Source organism: Amblyomma americanum, chromosome 1 (assembly GCF_052857255.1).
Source record: "Amblyomma americanum isolate KBUSLIRL-KWMA chromosome 1, ASM5285725v1, whole genome shotgun sequence".
NCBI lineage: Eukaryota > Metazoa > Arthropoda > Arachnida > Ixodida > Ixodidae > Amblyomma > Amblyomma americanum.
Window position 1 is genome coordinate 59414970 of NC_135497.1, and position 20990 is coordinate 59435959.

Consider the following 20990-nt stretch of genomic DNA (forward strand, 5'->3'; position numbering starts at 1 on the left):
GAAAGCCAATGTTTTGTTCTTGGGAAGGCTCAGTGGCTGCTGGCTACAGTTAACCACCCGTAGGGGCACTCTGTGGGCGTCATTAACTGTCACGAGGCACGCGGCTGCCTTCAGGCCATTGCTGAGAGAGTCGACCGGCTCAAGCACTCCCACGGCGCCGCTCTCTACATCTGAAGGCACAAACGCGTACAAAATGTGCTCCGACCAAGGAAGGACGACCGCCTCCTCGACCAGCCGGACGGCAACCCGCGAATATACCTTCTCCAATGATCCCACTGTTTGACGGGTGTCAATATCGGTAATGCGAATCTCAGCCCCTCTCCTGTTCAAAAACGGAACTTTTGAGCCGCCCGCATTAACCTCTTCATCAGAGAATGAGACTACTACCTTCCCTTTTCTCAAAAAATCCTGCCCTAATATACCTGACACTCCGTTTGGCAGAGACACCGTGTCCGGGCATACGTAGCAGGGGTGCTCCAATGCAATTCCGCCGAGAGAGAAGTGTAACCGGTAGAGTCCACTTATGCCAAGAGGATCCCCCGTTATGCCTACAAATTTGGTTGCCATACCACCAGACGCTTCCAACACCTCGCGGTCCCCCTTCCTTCGAAGCGTGTTAAAACTGCTCTCCTTAAGCAATGTCACCTTTGACCCCGTATCTATCAACAATTCCATACAACAACCATTTAACTTGCAACGCTCAACAGGGCATGCCTCGTCGGCCACACAAACTACCACCACCTCATCATCTACTGCTCCCTCCCCACGCTCCTCAGGCTGGGGAGGACTAACTAGTTTTTTGACTCGGTATCTGGAGCCCCGCTGTAGGCTTGCTTAGGGCGTGTCTCGCCTGCTTCTCTTTGTGGCTCCCCACGGCGCACGTTTTGGTGGCAGAACCTGGCGATGTGTCCGCGACCCTGGCAAGCGAAGCATACGATTTCTTCAAAATCTCGCATACCGCGCCTGTAGCTTTGTGGCGGTCTCCGGTTTCCAGCGAATGGGCGCTGTTGAGCGCGCGCTTCAACCTGGCATTCTACCTGCTGAGATAGCAGCTGTTCTAAGCGATCTAACCGCTCTGTCAAGAGAGCAACCTCAGGGTTGAGCACCGCTCTCTCTATGACGCGTACTCTCGCTGCGGCTGTCGTTAACGCCTCATTTTGTTCCTCATCCAATGCGGCCTCCACGGCTTGGTCGAAATTGCTCGGCTTGCGCGAGAGCACGAACCGGCGCACGGGGTCTTGCAGACCAGCCACGAACAAAGCGGTCATTTCCTCTTTAAGTATATCCTCCGCGTATTTCTTCTTAAGCTGGTCTCCTTCCTCCTCCCTGCTTAACGTATCGCGCGCTAAGCGCTGAAGCCGCGACGCAAACGTTCGCACGTCCTCCCCTACCATCTGTCCGGCGTCACGGAACCTTTGTACTCGCACGTGACGTGGTTCAGTGTCAAAATGCTCAAACGCGAGCTTCTTAAATTCCGCAAATGATTTTGTGGATTTTACTTTTTCGTCTCGCCATGCAAAATCATGAGCAGCTCCTGCCATCTTACACCTCGCCATTCCCAGCATTTGAGCATCGGACCATCCCCCCATTTTCCCAATCTCTTCTAGCATGGAAAAGAAATCGCAGATTGGAACCCCTGTCTTATCTCCCGTAAACGTCGGAATGACGCTTAATAATGCCAGCATGCTTTCTCCGAGCGACGGCTGTGGAGTGGGAGCTCCCTCAGATACAGTCATTTTTTTTTTCAAGCCCTCCAGTGCCTCAAGCCTCTCAAATGGGGGTAAAAGTCCCACAATCAGTCCCGTGATTCCCTTTTGATTACAATTTTGAAGTCATGAATGTCACAGCATTCAGAGGACATTTGCTTTTGAGACCCCACTTCTGACACCAGTGTGATGACCCCCATAATGCGCAGGTCCACACGGGACGGAGAGGCAAAGAGACACCGTATGGCTCAGTTTAAACAAACAGGTATATTCAATAATTACACATGATTAAGATTATACATCAGAGGCTGGGGCGTCCGAGCTTACGTGCCGACGACTTCATGGGGGCGATGGAGTGGCTCCGGAGTTGGGCTCGAGCGGTTGCTGGCAGAAGCTGCACGCCGTCGGGCTTCGGCGCTGAAGGCCCTCTTGGCGAACGATGTTGTCCTGAGCGTGCTTGCAGTAGAATTTCGATAGTCGTCCGTTTCTTCGAGGATGGTTCACAAACCCTTCCTCTAGTGTCGTTCGGCTTGGAAGATGAACAGGAGGCGAGCTTGTAGATGATGACAGCAGAACATAATTTTTCAACATACATATACAGAGAGTTAAACTGGAAAAAGCAGAACTGAATTTACAAAAGAACAAACTTTGCACTACTTTACTCATCGACCGGGCAGGTTAGTGCCTAAGTAGCCTCACATTACATGCTAAGCATGGAGCCCCAGCTCAGACTGGACTGCATCCGTTTACATGTGCTTTTAAGCACTTGATTAACAAAGGACTAAGGGCGGTCATTTCCAGTGGCCCGCCCAAAGCATCAATTCTCCAATCCAAAATAACATGCGAGATGGGGACCACCCCTTTGGGTTGGGCTTAGCCTCGAACCCATAGTCTGTTAACAATACAAACTAAATAAACAACAAAAACGCCACCACTCTCTCTCAAGTGAGAGTATACACAGGCTCTCTCTTCGGAGCTAATTCACTAGCGCCTGTCTTTCCACATTCTTGGCGAGTACTGCCTGTCCGCCATGACAGGTGTCCGTCGCGGCCCTTCTGGGAAGCTGTGGGTGCCTTCCCGGCGATAGCCCACGACAAAGGGGGGGGGAGGGAAAGAATGTCGTCTTCGCGGTTTCGCATAGCGTCGGCTGTGGTACGGCGCGCTCTGGCCCGCTGACAGCTCCCTTGTCCTGGAATGTAACCGGAAATTGGGGAGGATAAAGCCTGTTTCCCCGGGGCGGCGGCGGGACCGGTTTTTCTGGTCGTCACTCAAAGAGCATGGCTGGGTAATTGATGATGCCGCTGTCACGGGTCTCCGTCTACGCCGCGCCGTCGAACGTGGATCCTCGTAGCACACACGGAATGTCACACCCCACTCACTAATCCATGCCAATTCACCCACTGTACACAAATAATAGATTTTAATCCACCTTAATATATTTTCTAGGTGGGCCTACTTCCATTTTTGGGGGTCCTTTGGAATTTCGGGGTGGGCCAACTTATTTTCTTAAGAATGTGGTTATAAAAAGTCCCCCCATTTTTTTATGTGCCAGTGACTGAGCCACTGCAGTGCGCACCTGATCCACGAGTCAGACGCAAGTTATCCTGTCGGCAGAGCCGAGCGATGTGCTCTTCAGCGTCGAACAGCGTTTGGACAAGTGGCTGCCGCGGAGGCCACCTCTTGTCAGCGCGGCAGACTTCTTCGGCGACCATGGCTGCGGCTTGCGCTGAGAGCAGCGTGGCAGGAAGCCGAGGCATGCCAGCGCACCCTGCCGGAACTTGTTGTTCAGCCAGCAGTAGATGAACGGGTTGTAGCAGACGCTGCTCATGGCCAGCCAGTGGAAAGAGATGAAGAGGTTGGAGTTGTGCCGGTCGGGCCCGTCGTCAGCGCGGAAGTGGGCCACCAAGTGGTACACGTTCAACGGCAGCCAGCACACCGCGAAGCATGCGACCACCAGCACGAGCATCTTGAGAGACTTGCGCTTGGAGCGCGTGTGAAGAGCCTGTTGCTCCCGCGTCAGAGCACCCAGTGCCTTGCGCGCCCACAGAGCGCGGCTCACGCGGTAGTACATGAACGCGGTGAGCGCCAGCGGCAGCGCGTACTGTGTCAGGAAGGTGGCAAGCGTGAGCCACTGGCGGAAAGTTACCGACGGTGCTGGATACTGCACCTGGCAGCGCACTAGCGTCCGATACGTGAACAGGGACACGACGCGGTTAAACACGGCGTGCGGCAACGACAGGGCGCCGGCCAGGGTCCAGATGCAAGCGATGGCTCCGTGTGCTGGACAGAGGCGTCGCAGCCGCAGCGGGTGGACGATGACGCCGTAGCGGTCGCACGCGATCCACGCCATGGTGAGCGTGGAAACGTACACGAAGGTCACCTGCAGGAAGGGCGCCAGGTAGCAAAGGGCCTCGCCGAACGGCCAGTTGTCGAGCAGGAACCGCGAAGCGCTCAGCGGTATGGTCAGCGTGGTCATGAGCAGGTCGGAAACGGCCAGGTTGGCGATCAGCACATTGGTTTTCGTGCGCATCTTGCGCGACCGGAGAACCGCGTGGCACACCAGCGTGTTGCCGAACAGCGACACCAGCACGACGAGGCCGTAGAGTAGGATAACGAGCACGTCGCGCGGCTTCCGCAGCAGAGGTCGCGCCTCCATAGATAGGTTGCGCAGCAGCGAGCAGAGTGCGCTGAGGTTGGCGCTCTGCTCTGCCCCACACAGGTCCCCGGGCGACGAAAATGAGGCGCTGGCAGGCCCCATGCCGCTGGGCTCAGCTTGGTCCGTGACACGAGGCTGCGAGTGACGCACGCCATTTATGGATTATTGCCACGCCCAGCTGGCCCTTACTGCTCCCGTTTGCATCTGTGTGTGTGTGCGTAGGCAGCCAAATGCGAATGAGGAGGTTACGAGAAAAGAAAAGGCGCGGTGAGTCTAACCATAGATGAATGCAGTAAACGTGCCAAGAACAAAGAGATAAAAAGGCTTGAAAAGGGGCGAGAGAGAACTGAAGTTCGCGGATGAGAGTGTTGAACAAATAAGGGCAGCTGCCCTAGCTCCATTTGCAGTAAATTCCGGAGGAAGCAAACGCCATGCATGCGATTATACAGTGGGTCTGGTGCTTTCAAATGCAACCCAATTTAGCGACACTGAAGTATCACAGTGAATCTGTTCTACGCACACCGCTTTGATTTTTTGATGAAGGGCTGTGTAAAGCCCCTGTCACGCTTACTTAAAGAAACACCGAGGACAACTCTATCCAACGCGGATTTTTAAGTAAAACATTAAGCTAAGCGCGGATGAGACGAAAAGAACACTTAGTACAGAACAGACGCTGACTAAAACTGTCAGGGAACCCAGCACAATATATAAAAAATGATTCGTTGCATTGACATCGCACACAGTGCATCGAGTAGTTTGTGCTTTATTTTTTGCGTGGATCCCAGAGAGTACACTACACAGCCGTATGTGTCAAAACTGTGTTCACAGAATCCTTGTTAGTGCAGACGTCACAGGCTTAAATTGCCTGGAGAGAAAACTTTTCGTTGGAATTTTTCCAGCGATGAATGCGTCATTCGCTAACGGTCAAGTATCAACGTACCTAGAAAAACGTATGTAATCGATTGCGCGATGTCAGTGCACGTTAAAGATCCCCAAGCGATCGATATTATTCCGGAGCCCTCCACTACGGCACCCCTTTCTTCTCTTAGTCGCTTGTTTAATCCCTTCCTTTACGGTACGGTTCAGGTGTCCGCCGATATGTGAAACCGCAACTGCGCCATTTTCTATCCTCAAAAACCAAGTTTCATTTTTTTCTCTATGCAGCGCAATTTCCTAATTACTCATTGGCATCAACCCAAGCGCAGCCATACGGCTACAAAGGAAAGCTATACAGCTTTCTCGGTGAAGCGGTGGTCCCGAGTTTGAACCCCGGACCAGGACGAATTTTTCTTTAAGCGGTAACCGCATGGGCGATATTCCTTCGCGATACGTCACGCGATGACGCCGCCGTCACCCATCGCTGCCGCTGGCGCAAACCGCACGAAGCGACGGGACTCGGCGTCGGAGCGGCGCGTTTTCAATGTTGCTCGATTGCGGCAGCTTCAGCGTTAAGTCATTTTGCGTTAATTAACGCGTAGAACAAAGCTCTTAAGGCTTCATACAAGATAAAAAACAATAAAAACATTGAAAAATATATTCAGGTAAAATTTTATTTTTAGTTGACTACACAAAGTCACGTGACGCAGAAGAGTGCGCCCGAGGGACGCTGCGATGAGGCGCCAGACGACATTCCTGCGCTTTTGCGACTTATAATGCGTGTAGGACATACCCACGACCCCCTTTACTTTTGAACTTCATTAATTAGCATTTTATTAAATTCTTGCATAGCTGCCATGGTGAGGGATGCGTCGGCTGTTGCTCCGCGGAAAGCCCGCTGAAAAAAAAAGTCGACTTTCCCGCGCAAGACGGATCGGAAGTTACTCACCCGCAAGGCCTACCGTAATTGGCTAGTCTCGCACGACACTTCCGGCTGATGGGCGAAATTTTTTACAAACCCAGAACCTGGGCGACGCGATGAGCGACAGTGCTTCGGCGGCCCTCAGCCCATCGCGCGATGCCATCGCACGCCGTGTCGCCGCGAATTTTCGCCTCATGCGGTGACTGCTTTAATTACGAGGTTTCTGAGAAAGCTGTATAGTTTCCTTTGTAGCCGCGTGGCTGCACTTGGGTGGATGCCAATGAGTAATTACTCCCTTATTTCAAGTTTACTCCACCTTGGGGGATTCCCCTAAACATTTGACCAAATTATTTCCTAAATCGGCATTAGGCACACGGCACATGCGTGTTCTGGCTTATAAAAGCTTTCATTTCAGTCAATGTAACGCGTCTTTCGTTAAACGGCGATAATCTATCGTTAGAGACCAAATTCAATCTTTTTTCTGCGTCCATTTAACTCGAACACGTGTGGCGCATTTCTATATATGCGACCTTCGTAGCAGTGCGAATCAACACGAGCTTTTGTTTTTCCTTTAACATTGCTTTAACAAAAGATGTAACAAGCAAAAGAAAAAAGAAAAATAAAAAAGAAAGGAATTGCGAATTGTATCCATACAGCCGGTGTTTTTTCCAGGCCGTTGGTGGCGAAGTTGTGTGATCAGACAGGTGTAGGAGTGTGAATCGGGAAAACGCACTGATGTTGGACAGAACTTGAGCCCTTGGGGATTGGGCGAAGCGAACAAATTACCTTTTCAAGTTTCACCTCATTGCAAAACTTTCAAGCCACATAAGAGCGACATTGGAGTGCTCCGTATGCTTAATCCTGGTAACCTAGTCCGAGGGATACAGAGAGCAACGTGTTCGTGGCATGGCAGCAAGACCACATAATTACGAAAGTTTAACAATCTGTGGTGCCTTTTTCTTTCTTTTGGGCGCGCGAAAAGTGATGCGCCTCTTCCGCTTGCCTTTCGTATCACGTTCAAGACGCGGTCCGAAAGGGTTATAGACGCACATGCTATGTAGCACCGGATTGGGTGCTCTTGACCAGTAAAATTTTGATTTTCTCGCGGGCTCTCTTTCCGAAATATTAGCTTTTTTCGTCTGCTCTTTTGCCAGACAGCGGTCAGCTGCATTGCGCAAGGACGGGATAATGAACGTCGGGCCCCGTCGAATGACGCCCTTTCGGTGTGGGGAGAAGCACGGTAGCCATTGGCGCGCTTACCACCACTTTGGGCTGGCAGTTTTGTTGAAAGATTCTCGGGGAACCTTAAGGGTTACTGCGGCCGGCTGGCCTCCTGTTGGGGCACGCTATGCGCACTCGGCCAGTCGTCGAGCCCGCAAAACACAGCGCCAATGCGCGCACTTGACGCTCCCATTCTGCCAGCGGCTACGGGATCAGCAACTGTCGGCCAAGACCTCAGCTAGAAGTGCCGAATGCAGCTGTCCAGTTATTTTCTCGCCTCTTGCTTATGAAGTTTCCTTAACACTCAATTTTTGCTTAGTTATCCGGATAGCGGAGGACCTGTGTTGTACTGTTCGCCTTTTCCCCAGGACCTCAATGTACAACACTTTATAGTACTAATGTCATATATTCGTAGAAGTTTTCTATTTATTCACTTTCTTATTTTGCTTTTGTAGGGTGAACTGTGTTGATGAACGGAGCGCATGTACATTCATCCCCAGGATTCTGACCCATGCGCGTCGAAAAATCGGTCGCGCCATCTCGTGACAGACGGCGGCGCGACGGCGCGTAACTCAATGGCGATGAAAAAGAAATATTAATACGTAGTTGCGCATAAAAGTCAGAGATTAGCTCTCTCGCATATATGTTAAATGCTTATTAAAGTTTCTTTTAGTAGAGTTTCATCAATGTAGATTAAATATTGCATTTACCATGCGCAATGCACTACGATAGCATGGAGCCGGTGGCGAGGTCCCGAAAAATACCCCACTTGACTTCGCTTCTTTGCTCACCAAAGCCATAATTTAAAATACATCGACAAGCGTCGATGTATTTCAGGTAGCGTATTCACGTAGATGTATTCAGGTAGCGTAATGTCCTACATTAAAAGAACTATAAAGTATTTTACATTTCAGTGGAGCAAAAAATTTCCTGCGCTGTTTTTCTTTTGATTATGAACCCCCCGCACCGGCAAGAAACGCGTGGCGCCCTCTCTCGGTGTGTTGGCAAGGCGCACGTCCCTGCTACAGTGTCCCTGTTTTGGTACGTTCCTCTGGGAGGTTGAGCCGTGCTGTACGAATGCGCACTTTTATCAAAAGTTCCCCCATCGGTGTGAGGCTACGACCGTGGGCTACTACATGAAGTCCTACAAGAAAGCGCATGCCTACTATGAGGTGTATAGAGAAAATTATAAGGAGGCTTTTTTGCTTGAGAGGTACATTTATTTAAGCGCATACAGTGACCCCACCACACGGGCATAGGTGATAGTGGAATTGCGAGCGCATTGAAAGTGCAAAGCAATGAAACTTCCAGGTACTCTCGTTCAAGCAGTGGTATGCGTAATTCCCAGACGCTCACACAGAGTTCACTCACCCATACTTGTATATGGTTCTTGCACTGAGCATTGAAAATTTTAGAATCGTGTTTTAATGACTACATTTTAACACTCCAGTTATTAGCCTCAATAGCAGACAGCGCTTTGAAAGTTTTGTCGATGTGCTGAAAGTGCAGCACGTACGCGTTGAAGGGACAGGGTGTTGCACTCTGTCACTCTGACAAGAGGCAGAAAACCTGATGCTGCGTTTTATGGGAGTAGGTGATTTGTCCAATGTAAAAATTAGTGAGCGGTAGTTCACAACATTTTTTCTATGTTGGTATAGTGCCTCTCACTATTCGATCGTTTACCGTCGATAAGGGCTCTATCATTCCTGTAATCGATGCTAGTTTCGGCAATTGTGTGGTGTACGTAAACTATGAACCGCTAACGAAGAATTGATAGAATGGCATTCTGGGAACTATTCTGAAGAGTGGGCCATCAGTACGGCAAGCTAATAACTACGCCGTTACCCAGAGTAGTAATCAAGAATGAAACCCCCGTTAAATATTATGATTTAAATTTGCTGAGAAATGAACAGAAGTTACTGTCCGATAACACGACGTTTCAAAGCTTAGTGGTTATCTCCAGCGCGGCGCCTGGGCGCTCCATCCAGCCCGCTTGTGCAATGTGCCGCTCGCACGAGCGATTAGCGACAGGACGCTACGTGCTCGCGGCCCTGAATACGCAGTGAATTTACCGTGTTGCGAATATGTGCAACAGTACTTATAAGCACTGTCGCAAGAGTGGCGCGAACATATTAGTTTTTTTTTGCACATGGCGTGCAAACCTACCCCCGTTTTTGATTAATTTTTTCTGTCACTCTTCTATGTACTTCTCTCTATCCTCTCTATTTGCCTTTATTTCCGCCGGTTCCAGTTCCGGTGCTTGAGAGATTAGATAGCAATCGCCGGGCCGGCTACAGTTTGATTCATTTTTGTATTTTCGTCAGTTGTTGTTGCCTCTGAAACGAATAGTAAACTACTACTTCTTCAAGGTTTGGCTCCTGGGAGTTGCAGGGGCTTTATAAGCACACAAATCGCGGGAGTAAGAAGAGGGAGCCGTTTCCAGGGAACGATTAAGACTATCCGGCGACTTTTAAATGTGCCATAACTTGTTTCCACAGCCTACGACACCAAGCGCTCGAAGAAAGGTATATATTGCATCACGACCACGCCTAAGGCATTTTCTTTAGGCTGACTGTCTTTGAAGGGGCAGAGGAGGCGTCCGATAATGGTGGCCGGCTTATGTGTAGTTTGCATCCCTTCCTTTCAGAGAATACTGGCCAAGGTTTCGCTGACACCTTCTACGTACGAGCTGCATACGCGATATTGCCACCGGCGTGTCCTTTGCATATAAGCATATACAGTTGTTTTCGTTGCATCCTTTTCGGTTTTGGATGATACATCGAGTGAAGAATCTTGGGTATCCATTTCTTAGAAATGTTTTCTTTTGCTGATGATGAGTTTTAATAGTGCAACGGCAACCTCGCACAAAGCGCAATGGAGTGAAGTGTTTTCTTTTTTTCATTCATTCATTCAAAATTTATTTCAGACAACGAATAGGTTGTCCAGGGTGACGTGGCAAAAGGCATACATTGCCTGACGAGGCCACGCCACCCGGATGACAGGCGGCACCACTGGCTACACAAAATCAAGAAGAGCATTACATAATAGAACACACTTTCAGTATTTTTACACAATATATTAAGACATCTTTACAAAACACTGGCTTTACAAAACACACACAGCAAACATTAACCAGAATTCGACCAGAGCAATATTTACAAAGCATACACTAGTGATAGGTATACGTTAAGTTTTTATCTTTAAGGTTCATTTATGAGCATTGCTTTAATTAACATTTTGTATTTACGTATAGAGGGGTAGTGCGTGCAGTATCCAGAATAATAGGGTATTGGTTAATTAAGTGAGGAATTTGCCATCCTAACCTCTCAAAACCATAACTTGTGCGTACACGAGGTGTTTCCATACATTGTTTTCGAAGTTCGTATGTGCTAAGTTTAGTGTGATAGGTGGTTTCGAAGGTTATTTTGTCTAGTTTGTACTGGCGTAATATTTCGAGACATAGTTTGTACGTGTGCAGTTTACTTATTTCTAATATTCCATAAGACCTAAACAAAGGCCGGCAGCTGCGCAATAACTGTATTTTGCCAACAGCTCGTAATGCCCGCTTTTGAATTGCAAGGAGGGAATCTCGATTTGTCTGCGTCGTCGTTAACCACACAAATGAGCAGTAGCTTAAACGGGAATGTATTAATGAATAGTATATTTGCCGCTTTACGGACGCCGGGAGATAATATCTCAGTTTGTTTAAAATGCCAACCGCCCGACAAAGATCACTGCGAAGCTGATCAACATGCGAGTTCCAAGAGAGATTTTCTTGAAACAAAACACCTAGAAAACGAATTTGTGAGCACTGTTGCAGCTGAGTGTTTTCAAAGTTTAAGTTTAGGTTGTCACGAGCTTTTACACCTTTTGCCCTGAAGAGAATGTATTTGGTCTTACTAGCATTTAATTGCATCCTGTTTAGTTTTAACCATGTGCTCAAACCAGTCAACCAATATTTAGTCTTTCTTTCGAGCGCGTAGGGGTCAATACCTGAGAAAAAGACATTTGTGTCATCAACGTACAACACTAGGTTTTCGCTGCCTGGTATATTCACAACATCATTCAGGTATAAAATAAAGAGTACAGGTCCGAGAATAGATCCCTGAGGCACACCATATTTTATTGTTTTTACATGTGAGGCTGCAGCATTTATGACAGTAAATTGCTCTCTTGACGTTAAATAGTTCTCAATTAAGGTCAACGACACGCCGCGGAAACCGTAAAATGAAAGCTTTCTTATTAGAACATCGTGCTCAACGCAGTCAAATGCCTTTCTGAAGTCGAGGAAAATTCCCAGGGTGTGTGCCTTTTCTTCAATGTTGTTTAGAATTTTTTCCTTTATCCCAAGGAGTGCGGTTTCGGCTGATCTATCTTTCCTAAAGCCAAATTGCTCATCGGCTATAATATTTTGCGCGGTGAGAAATCGGACGAATCTTTTGTTTATAACCTGTTCGGCTACCTTTGCAAATACTGGTAGTACTGATATGGGCCTATAATTTGCTAGTTCGTTCGCGGGGCCACCCTTGTGCACAACAGTCACTTTGGCCAGTTTCATTTTCTGCGGAAAAACGCCCGTAGATAAAATAATGTTGCAAATGTGAGAGAGTGGGCAACTGATTATTTCACCTACAGCCTTTAGAGGTTTCGGTTTAATTTTGTCTGCTCCTGGAGCACAGCTATTTTTTAGTGCCAGAATAATATCCAGCACTTCACGTTCGTCAGTGGGTGCTAAAAACAATGTGTTTGCGGCGTTTGATACAATGAACTGCTCACACGGTAAATTAGCTGATTTCTCATCGCATGATCCGACTGCAATGAAATGGTCATTAAATAAATTTGCGACTTCACTGTCAGTCACAGCATCGTTTTGATACGGAACCTTTTTGTGCTGGATGTTTTTCGAGAGTACCTCCCTCACGGTTTGCCACATTAGCCGTGAGTTACCCGTAATGTCTGCAAACTTAGCTATGTAGTATTCAAATCTTGATTTTCTAATATCTGTATTTAATTTGTTTCAAACTTTTTTAAACAGTGTAAAGTCATTTTCATGCTTGGTACCCAGGAATTTTTCAAAGAGCCTGTTTTTTTGTTTGATTCTCATATGCAGTTCATGAGTGATCCAAGGCTTCCTTATCTTTTTTCGTTTTACCCATGGCTCGAGGGGAAAACACTTCTCGTATGCAGCCATAAAGCAGGAAAGAAAAGCCTCGTACGCTATGTTTGCATCTGTTTCCTTTAAAATGGTGTCCCACCTTTGATTTGAGAGAAGATATTTGAAATTGCTGATATTTTTTCCAGAGTAATGGCGGATAAAAACTGGTTGCTTATTTGAATTAGGTCTTTTGTGAGGTAAAATGCAGTAGATTGGCAAATGGTCACTTAAATCGCACATCAATACACCCGATTTGACGACGTCAGGGGGAAAGCTTGTAATACAAAGGTCTAAAGTACTTTGAGAGGTAGGAGTAATCCTAGTTGGCATTTCTATTACGTTACAGCACGCGTATGACACAAACAGCTCTTGCAGGCGCGAATAGCCGGAGGTATCTGATGAAACATTTAGATTAAAATCGCCAACAAAAGCACACTGTAGTTTTAACTCAAGACTTAGTTCAAACAGTTCTTCCATAGAGTTCAAGAAATGGTTCAAGGATCCAGATGGCGGGCGATAAAACACTCCTAGCAGGATGTCATGAAGTTGTACAACGACACATTCAATGTTTTCATTTACAATATTATACTCTGTGAGTGCATTGTACTTGAAATCTGAGCGAATATACATCGCAGTACCACCACCACGTTTGAAAGCGCGACATACGGATATGCAGTCGTAACCATCAAGAAAAGCACACTCATCATCAGAGGAAAACCACGTTTCAGTGAAGCAAAGAATGTCAAAAGAATGGTTAAGGTCATTTAGGAATAAATCTACCTCATCAAGTTTACTTTTTAAGCTTCTAGCGTTGAGATGAAACAAAGAAAGTGTGTCTTTTTTTGAGAAAGCAGGTTCACAAGGAAGGACAAAACTTGAGTGCATCATTTTGCACTAAAGAACACAAAGAAACGCCCACATCGTGGGGTGTTACAAGAGCACGTTACTGCAAGTTGATAAGATCTTGCTCACTGCGAATGACGAGAGCGGGGTCGCCTGTCTGCTTCCGCAGCAGAACTTTTCCGTTAGCATGCCAAACGTATGCGTAGCCATTCTTTTTTGCCCATTCTTTTGTCGAGGTTAGCAGTGTGCGGGTGAGTCGCGTGATATTTTCGCAGATAAACAAGCTTTTCTCTTTTTGCAGCAAATGTCTGTTTGCCAGCCATGAGTCACGGACCTCTTGCCTCAAAAAGCGTGTGATAATAGCTGGCGTTTTGTCGGCCTTCGCAGGTAGCTTATGCACGGCAGCTATATCCTTCCTCGTTACATGCGGTACATTCAGTTTGGTAGCCACTTCGTTTATCTTTTCTAGTAGGTCCTCATCATCGGACTCAGAGACACCATGTATTTCAAGATTTAAGAGGCGGCTTCGCCACTCTAAGCTTTCGACTTCACACTTTAGGTGAGCAATTTCATTTGCCGAGTCCACCCTCTCAAGTTTGTCTACACGCTGGCAAAGTTCTTTGGTGTTTTTTCTTGATCAGTCAGCCGGTTTTGAAATTCGTCAAACTTGTCTGAGATTAGCTGCACAGAGGCTTCTAGATCATCAATTCTTTTGGGCAAAGTTAGGAGAGCGTCAAGTTTAGTTTCAATTTTGAGCAAACGTGTTAACACTTCCTTTTCTGCACTAAGCTTCTCACTTCCATCTTCTATAATGTGGTCACGTTTGCATGTATTGCACTTCCAGTTTTTTTTACACGTTTTGTTTTCCACGCCTCTTCGGCTATACGAGAACAGTCGCCAAAATGAAAATTAAACTTACATTCACAGCAGCTGACAGAGGGCACATTTTCAGGCACAAGCGAGCGGCATGTGCAACATCTCGACATGTCGAGCGGTGCAAAGGCAAAATACACTTTAAGCTAAACAATGTACTTGCGGCAGCAGCGGCAGGGTCGGCAACAAAACAGAATATAATCCCTATAAGTAAAGACGACCAACCTGTAAATATACAGAGCAGATTTCACTCGTCGTGCGTGCCGGTGGCTGCCGCTGCTGCCAAATGCGAGGAGACGCCCCCTCGGCCCTTGCTTGATCGTCAGTTGTCGCTGGCGTCGGTGATGCAGGTGTCAATTTGCCTTCCCCAGAACTGTCTCGCTTCCACAGCGAAAGAAAAAACTTCGAGCGACGAGCGGTTTTCAGCTGCACCAGCGCGGCCGGAGCTGATCTCGGCGGCCAAGAAACTGTAAATATACAGAGCAGATTTCACTCGTCGTGCGTGCCGGTGGCTGCCGCTGCTGTCAAATGCCAAGGTTAGGTGAAAGGCAATTTTCCGAGCGCTTCAGCTCAAAGAAACCAAGCGCCAGACTTCGAGAGAACTTCTGCCCATTGGAAACCAGTGGGTAAACGGCGGCACTGGGGAACGAATCACACACCGTCCTCGAGCCGCACGCTTAAAGCGATATGCCATTCCTGTTGTCGCTTTTTTTTAAAATAAATAACCAAGAATTGGGAATCGTCTTAACCATAACTTCCTTGAATTTCCCTCTACCATTCGGGCACAATTTTTGGCAGTGTTCCTCCCACAAAGGCTACGAGAACAAGACGCACGGCTCGCAGCATCAAACGGTGAAGAAGTGGAAGAGGCGATAACGCGAAGGATCAAGAATGTGAGCAGGTGTTTAGATAGGGCAAAATCTTTTTTCAAGAGGTACACGGGCACCCGGTTGCAGATGGTAAGAGGGAGGAAGAAAAGGGCGATGGGGAGGGGTCTCCTGCTGTGCCTTTGCCTTCCTTTCTTTTTTCCTCCTTTTATTTTTCCTGGAATCGTGGAGCGCAGTCCATGGATGCCTATTGAATGCGCTGTGTTTCTTCCCCTTCGGTGTAAAGCATGACGTAGTCGGCGCCTCTGCGAAAACGGCCCGGAACGGTCATGGGTGCACTTTTGTCTCCAGGCTCTCTTAAAAAAAACACAACCGCTAATGTGCCAGTCCTCGCAAAGGGTCTCTCCAGACGCTGACAAAAATCTGCCAGAAAGGACTTGAGAGTTTCTGCTGAACATCAGTTACATTCTTTAATGCCTTCCACCAACCTAAGCAATTCCACCAGCATTGTTAAAAGCACAGCGCATGGCACAGGTAAAGAGTGGCACAAAAACAAATTTCGGATTATTTAGCGTGGTTTCGCCAAATGCAAATGAGGAGTGCTAGCACTTGCACTTCGGATTTTTGTGCTGTTTCGCTGTTCGGTTCCGTTGCGCACGGATGCAGTTGATGAAGACGATGATATCCAAAACACAGCGCAAGAGACTGGTATTTAGGACGCAGAATTTTCGGCTGCGGCGATGCTGCAATTGCCTAATGCAGTAACCAGCAAAACTGATGTGTTCTCGCCTCCCCGGGTTCGAAACTCACTCGCGGCCGTAAAACATTTCCGATTATTTTATTTCAGGTCAAGTAAATTTCAGACATACAGAGAGACCAATTCGAAATCCAAAATTGAAGCCTCACTGCCACAATAAAAAATGCGACCCCGTTAACCCGCTGTTGTTCTACTAGCGTGTGGAGGCTCCGGTTGTTATCAATGCGGCCGCTCGATGGAACCGCATCATCGAGTGGCCACTCACTGAAAAAGACGGCACGCTGAAAGGCTTTTCCTTAGAGCATTTACTTCTTTCCTTGTCATTCAACGTGAGTGCACTGTGTTGTTATGGCCTGTGTACAGTACAAAATAAAGCAGACCATTGTGAATGGGCGAGACCCTTCTGCGGTCACGTAATTGGTGACAGCTTCAAAAAGCACGTGTTTTCGCTTTGTGTGGCAAGAAATGAGTCGAATGGAGCAAACTGTTCATTTCACCAGAGATCATTTGTCGACGAAAGGGGTCGAGCACGGTGCATCTATTCTCCAACGCCACTATATCAAAGACGAAAGAACACCGCTAAGGACAACACAAAGATCAGGAGACTCGTTTAAAAAGCTAAACATTTTGACAGATTTGCCTGTCTAGTTGGGTTTGAAGACATTTAATAAACTGCACATCTCAGTCTCATCTGCACAACAAGCACAGAACTTGACAGAAAAAAAGAACAACGCACGATATTCAAAGAACTCATCATGAACGGCTACCCAAAAAACTTTATTCAAAAAACCATTCGATGTCAAAAACACAACCGCATGCGTCAAGAAATCAACGCACAAAGACCAACGCCACCCCCAAAATACGTCACTCTATCTGATGTCCGCGGTGTCAGTGAAACCATCGCCCGATTCCCGAAAAAAGGGGGTCTTCACGTTGCGCACAAGCCCACAAACACAGTTGCGCTTTGCCTACCTGTTCATAAAGACCGGCCACGGAGAAAACGAGCCCAAGGCATTGTCTACAAACGTCCTTGCCTCGAATGCGACACAGGCTACATTGGCGAAACCAGAAACCTCAAAGAAAGAATTCGGCAACATAAAAACGACGTCCGCAACTTCGCAAAAGAATGCAATCCTGTAGCCGAACATTCCGAGGACTCAGACCACAGAATCAACTTCTAAGAAACCAGCATCCTAGTAACCGAAACAAATTACCACAAAAGGCTCCTTCTAGAATCCTGGCACATCCAAACCATTTCGATTAACAAAAGGAAATCAGTTCCCAGTGTATGCCCAGGGACTTCAAAGAAAAAGAGTCGCCATTGACAGCCTCCCCACAGTGCGACAACGTGACTAACAGCCTTAACCTCCTCCCCGTTCCTCCCCCTCCCCCACGCCTTTCGCATTACAGCTTTCGTTCCTTAGACCCCTTCCTCCCCTCCATACTTAGAGACCCTAGCTACATGCCCTCAGGCACCCCTGATGAAGGACCCGAGTCGGCTTTGAAACGTTCGGTTCAAATTAAAGATTTTTGTTTGGAGATGTGCAGTTTATTCTGAGACTCGCTTTTCACTGCAGAACGGCAGATAGCTTATTTTTTTTGCCATTTATTTTCATATTGCTTTGAGTACGCATGGCGTCACTATTCTTTTATTCTTTTAGTCGTGATGTCACTGTGCTCGTATACCTCTCAGCGGGGGAACGTGAGCGCGTGCACTGAGAATGCGGACAACGCTTTTTCAGACACATGATCTCATCTGCCTCGCGTCACTGCACCCTAAGGCAACCAAAGACAAATATCTATCGACATGGTACTCCCGACGTGCCGCATTCGTTTTCTCAGAAGTGAATGGACAACTTGTAGAATTGCCGACTTACAGGAAGGTTGCTTCCATCCAGCAACCCACGTTTGCAAACCGCGTTTTCGCTTCCTGCTCTGCTGACTGAAGGGGTTAGCATGAGGAGAGATGGTTTTCGGTTGGCAAACTGTAGAGGAGACTCAATATTCGCAAGTGTGCTCCAAGGGCAGTTTTTTTTTTTTGGTGCACGCGCCCAAAGTTGGCGCTCCTAACATACCACAGAACCGGTCTACGCACGCCCACTGCAGGAGACGCGGCCGAACCTCGGCGAGGCACCGATAGCTGTCCGTGCTAGACATCGGCACCATCTAACGGGCGCTCGCGCATGTGTTGGAAGTGGGGTCCGGTTTACGACAATAGGAGCACAGTGGCGCTCTCGGTGAATTTTCTACATGGCTCGAAGCTCTTCCAGCTTCCCAGAACTCTTCTTCTGGGTTTAAGTTGTCCTTTCAGCGCCCCCAACCTATTTTCTTCACGGCTCGAAATTCTTTCTGTCCGCAGAAAGAAGCACCAGAGTACAATGAAGTTTTTTCCTCCTCCTCCATTTGCTCGAGAAGGGAGCAAGCCAGCACCAAGAACATGGACTGCCAAACATGCCTCTGAAGCCCTTCTGATCTGCTCAGTACTCAATCCACGTTGTCTCGGCCGGCATTCACAGGGTGTATTGGCGCCTGAGAGGCTAGGCAAGGACTGAATTCGCTTTAATAAGAATGGCTGTTGGGCAAACTAAGAGAGGAGGCTTACAAAAAAAGCAAGAGACTTTTGTTCTTCTTGAGCAAGAACCTTAGGATGCGCGAGTATCAAATTTTTGCTTGCGAACTGAATATTTCGAACCATTTTGAATATAGGCAAACAAAAATACATGTTGCTGGTAACGGCTGAAATGCGCTAAGAGACGGGAAAGAAAAGAACACATACATGTGCACTGGTGTCTGTGTTCTCTTCCGTACCATTGGCACTGTCCAGTCGATTGCATGAACATCCACCAACCAGCCGGACATAGCCCTCTTCATTGAACAAAATATCGACAGTCTTAAAAAAGTTTTGCCACAACAGAACCACGAAAGAAAATATGTATCAGACCATAACTTTACTTCACTCGTTATCGTGGTTGGGGGATACACTCGCTTGGTTTTACGGGGTTTAACGTCCCAAAGCGACTCAGGCTATGAGGGACGTCACAGTGGAGAGCTCCGAATATTTTGGAGTATCTGGGATTCTTTCACGTACACTGACATTTCGCAGTACACAGGCCTCTAGAATTTCGTGTGTATCGAAATGCGACCAACGCATCCGGGATCGAAGCCTCGTTTTTCGGGCCAGCTGCCGAGCACCACAACTACTCAGCAACCGAGGCGGCTCCGGGATGGTTTGAATAATGGCAGCAATAAACTTTAATTTGTATGGTAGTGCTATGAAAACAACTCGTCGGATAAAATTGCTCGGTTCAGTTTAAAATTTACACCGTGTCGTTCAAATAATGTCTACATCACAAAGCTCACGGAATGCCGCGCTACTATTATGGACTGAATGTTGAGAAAGCATTGTAAGGTGCTGAAATAATTTCTTACTGGCGGAGCGACGTCAAATGGTGCTACCTGAACAGCACGACAAAACACAAAAGCATGCCTCTGAAAACAAAGAGAACAAAATTGCGGTCGCAACGCGGACAGAACCATTCCTTCCACGCTCCCCTACGACACCTATCTATAACCGACCACCTTCACGCCTGCGACAAAAGTGAAAAAGCAAACCGCACAACTACTATGCCCTATTTCTTTCTGGCTCACCTCCCCACTCCAATATCTATCACTTCCGGCATTCACTTTCTTTGGTCTGTTATCAATCCACTGACAGCGGCTCAATGTGCTGCCAGTTGTCATAGCCTCAGAGTGACGAAGCTACATGTTTCCAAAACATCAGCTTTAAAGGTAAAATTTATTTGAAAAGGTACTTCTTGCATAGCTAGAGCTATTTCTGGGAATCCTAGCATTGAATGAATGTTGACAAATTCAGTCAGGAGTGACTGCGCGCAGGCATGACACATAGCCGTGTGGCGGCACGTCGCATGCCACCTTACACATCACGTGAAAGGTGAGGTCCACAGAGACAACACATTTTGTACAGCGTCAAGTCTAAGTGGGATTTTCGAGACACACCGCATAAACGGTGTTGTGCATATCGCCAGCCATTTCACCAACCCAGCAGATTCTTTTAAAGAAACGAAAGCAAACGCCATTTCTCCAGGTTAAGTAACAAGCTGTCACGTATGCCTTGCAATCACAAAGTGCTCTCTATAAGCTATGGTTTAGGCAAAGTTAAATTACTCTTTCTTCTTGTAAACCAGAACAACGGCTCGAAGCCAAACAGAAACGGACAAAACACAGCGCTGAAAGCAGAAAGGCACAAAACACAGAAAGGGACAAAACACAGTTCATGTTACTCTTTCTGTCTGAGGCAGGTGTCAATTCTAGTAGCCGGTTAGCTGTGAGAATGTGAATGTGAACTCAGGCATAGAAGCTGTCGTGCTCGATAGAGAAAAGGATGAAATAAAGCTGGCTCAACATTGCAGATAACGTCGGATTAACGAAATTTATCGAACAAATACACAGGAGATGAAGAAAGCCGCCAAACTATTTCGTTAATATTGATATGAAGATCCTTTAAAAAGTCAGCAAAACCTATCAAACGGTTAGAAACTATTTTATGTTAAGCAATAATTCGAAACGCCTGGCGATGTCCAGCCTACAGCTGACAAGAAAAATCTGCAGAGATTGTTTAATCCCCATCATTGCGAAAGCAAGGATTTGTGCTACGCAAAAGACGAGAATGAGCGGGCGGGGCCGCGAGACGGAGCGGATAGAAGTTGGCGAAGACGACGCTCTGCAATGTACAGAGAAAGAGTGCGGTGGAGTTTAATACGAGGCGTGTTCGGCTGTGGCGATAGCCGCAGTTGTAGCATCACAGGCTATAACCTAGGACGTTTATGACAGAACAGACTTTCTACCGGACTGGTTTCAGCTCTTGAGGCCGTGTCTATCTTTGCCGCCCTTTTAGTTGTGTTGCCTTTTATCAAACTAGTGCTGGGAAGCCACTAGCTGAGTGCTTAGTAAATAATCTATCTATAGGCCCTTTCTATACATGCATAACCTCGTGCAGTATGTGCTATGATGAAAAAAAAGCGGTGATCGATATCCGCGTAGTCTTGCGCAGCGGCCTTTGTTCGCGTCTCCACGGGCTCTGCTCCCATTCTTGGACATTTTTTATTTCCTTTCCTTCCCATTTTTTTTCTATGA

At 47.4% G+C, this 20990-nt stretch overlaps 1 protein-coding gene across 1 annotated transcript; it reads right to left on the bottom strand.

The window, feature by feature from the left end:
- Positions 1 to 3197: 3197 nt before the first annotated feature.
- On the bottom strand, positions 3198 to 14398 carry LOC144133057 (G-protein coupled receptor 83-like). Its single transcript, XM_077665887.1, has 2 exons — positions 14299 to 14398; positions 3198 to 4497 (listed from the first exon to the last, which is right to left on the bottom strand). Exons 1-2 carry the CDS (start codon positions 14323 to 14325, stop codon positions 3295 to 3297), a joined length of 1230 nt encoding a protein of 409 aa, XP_077522013.1. The 5' UTR covers positions 14326 to 14398; the 3' UTR covers positions 3198 to 3294.
- Between the last annotated feature and the right edge of the window lie 6592 nt (positions 14399 to 20990).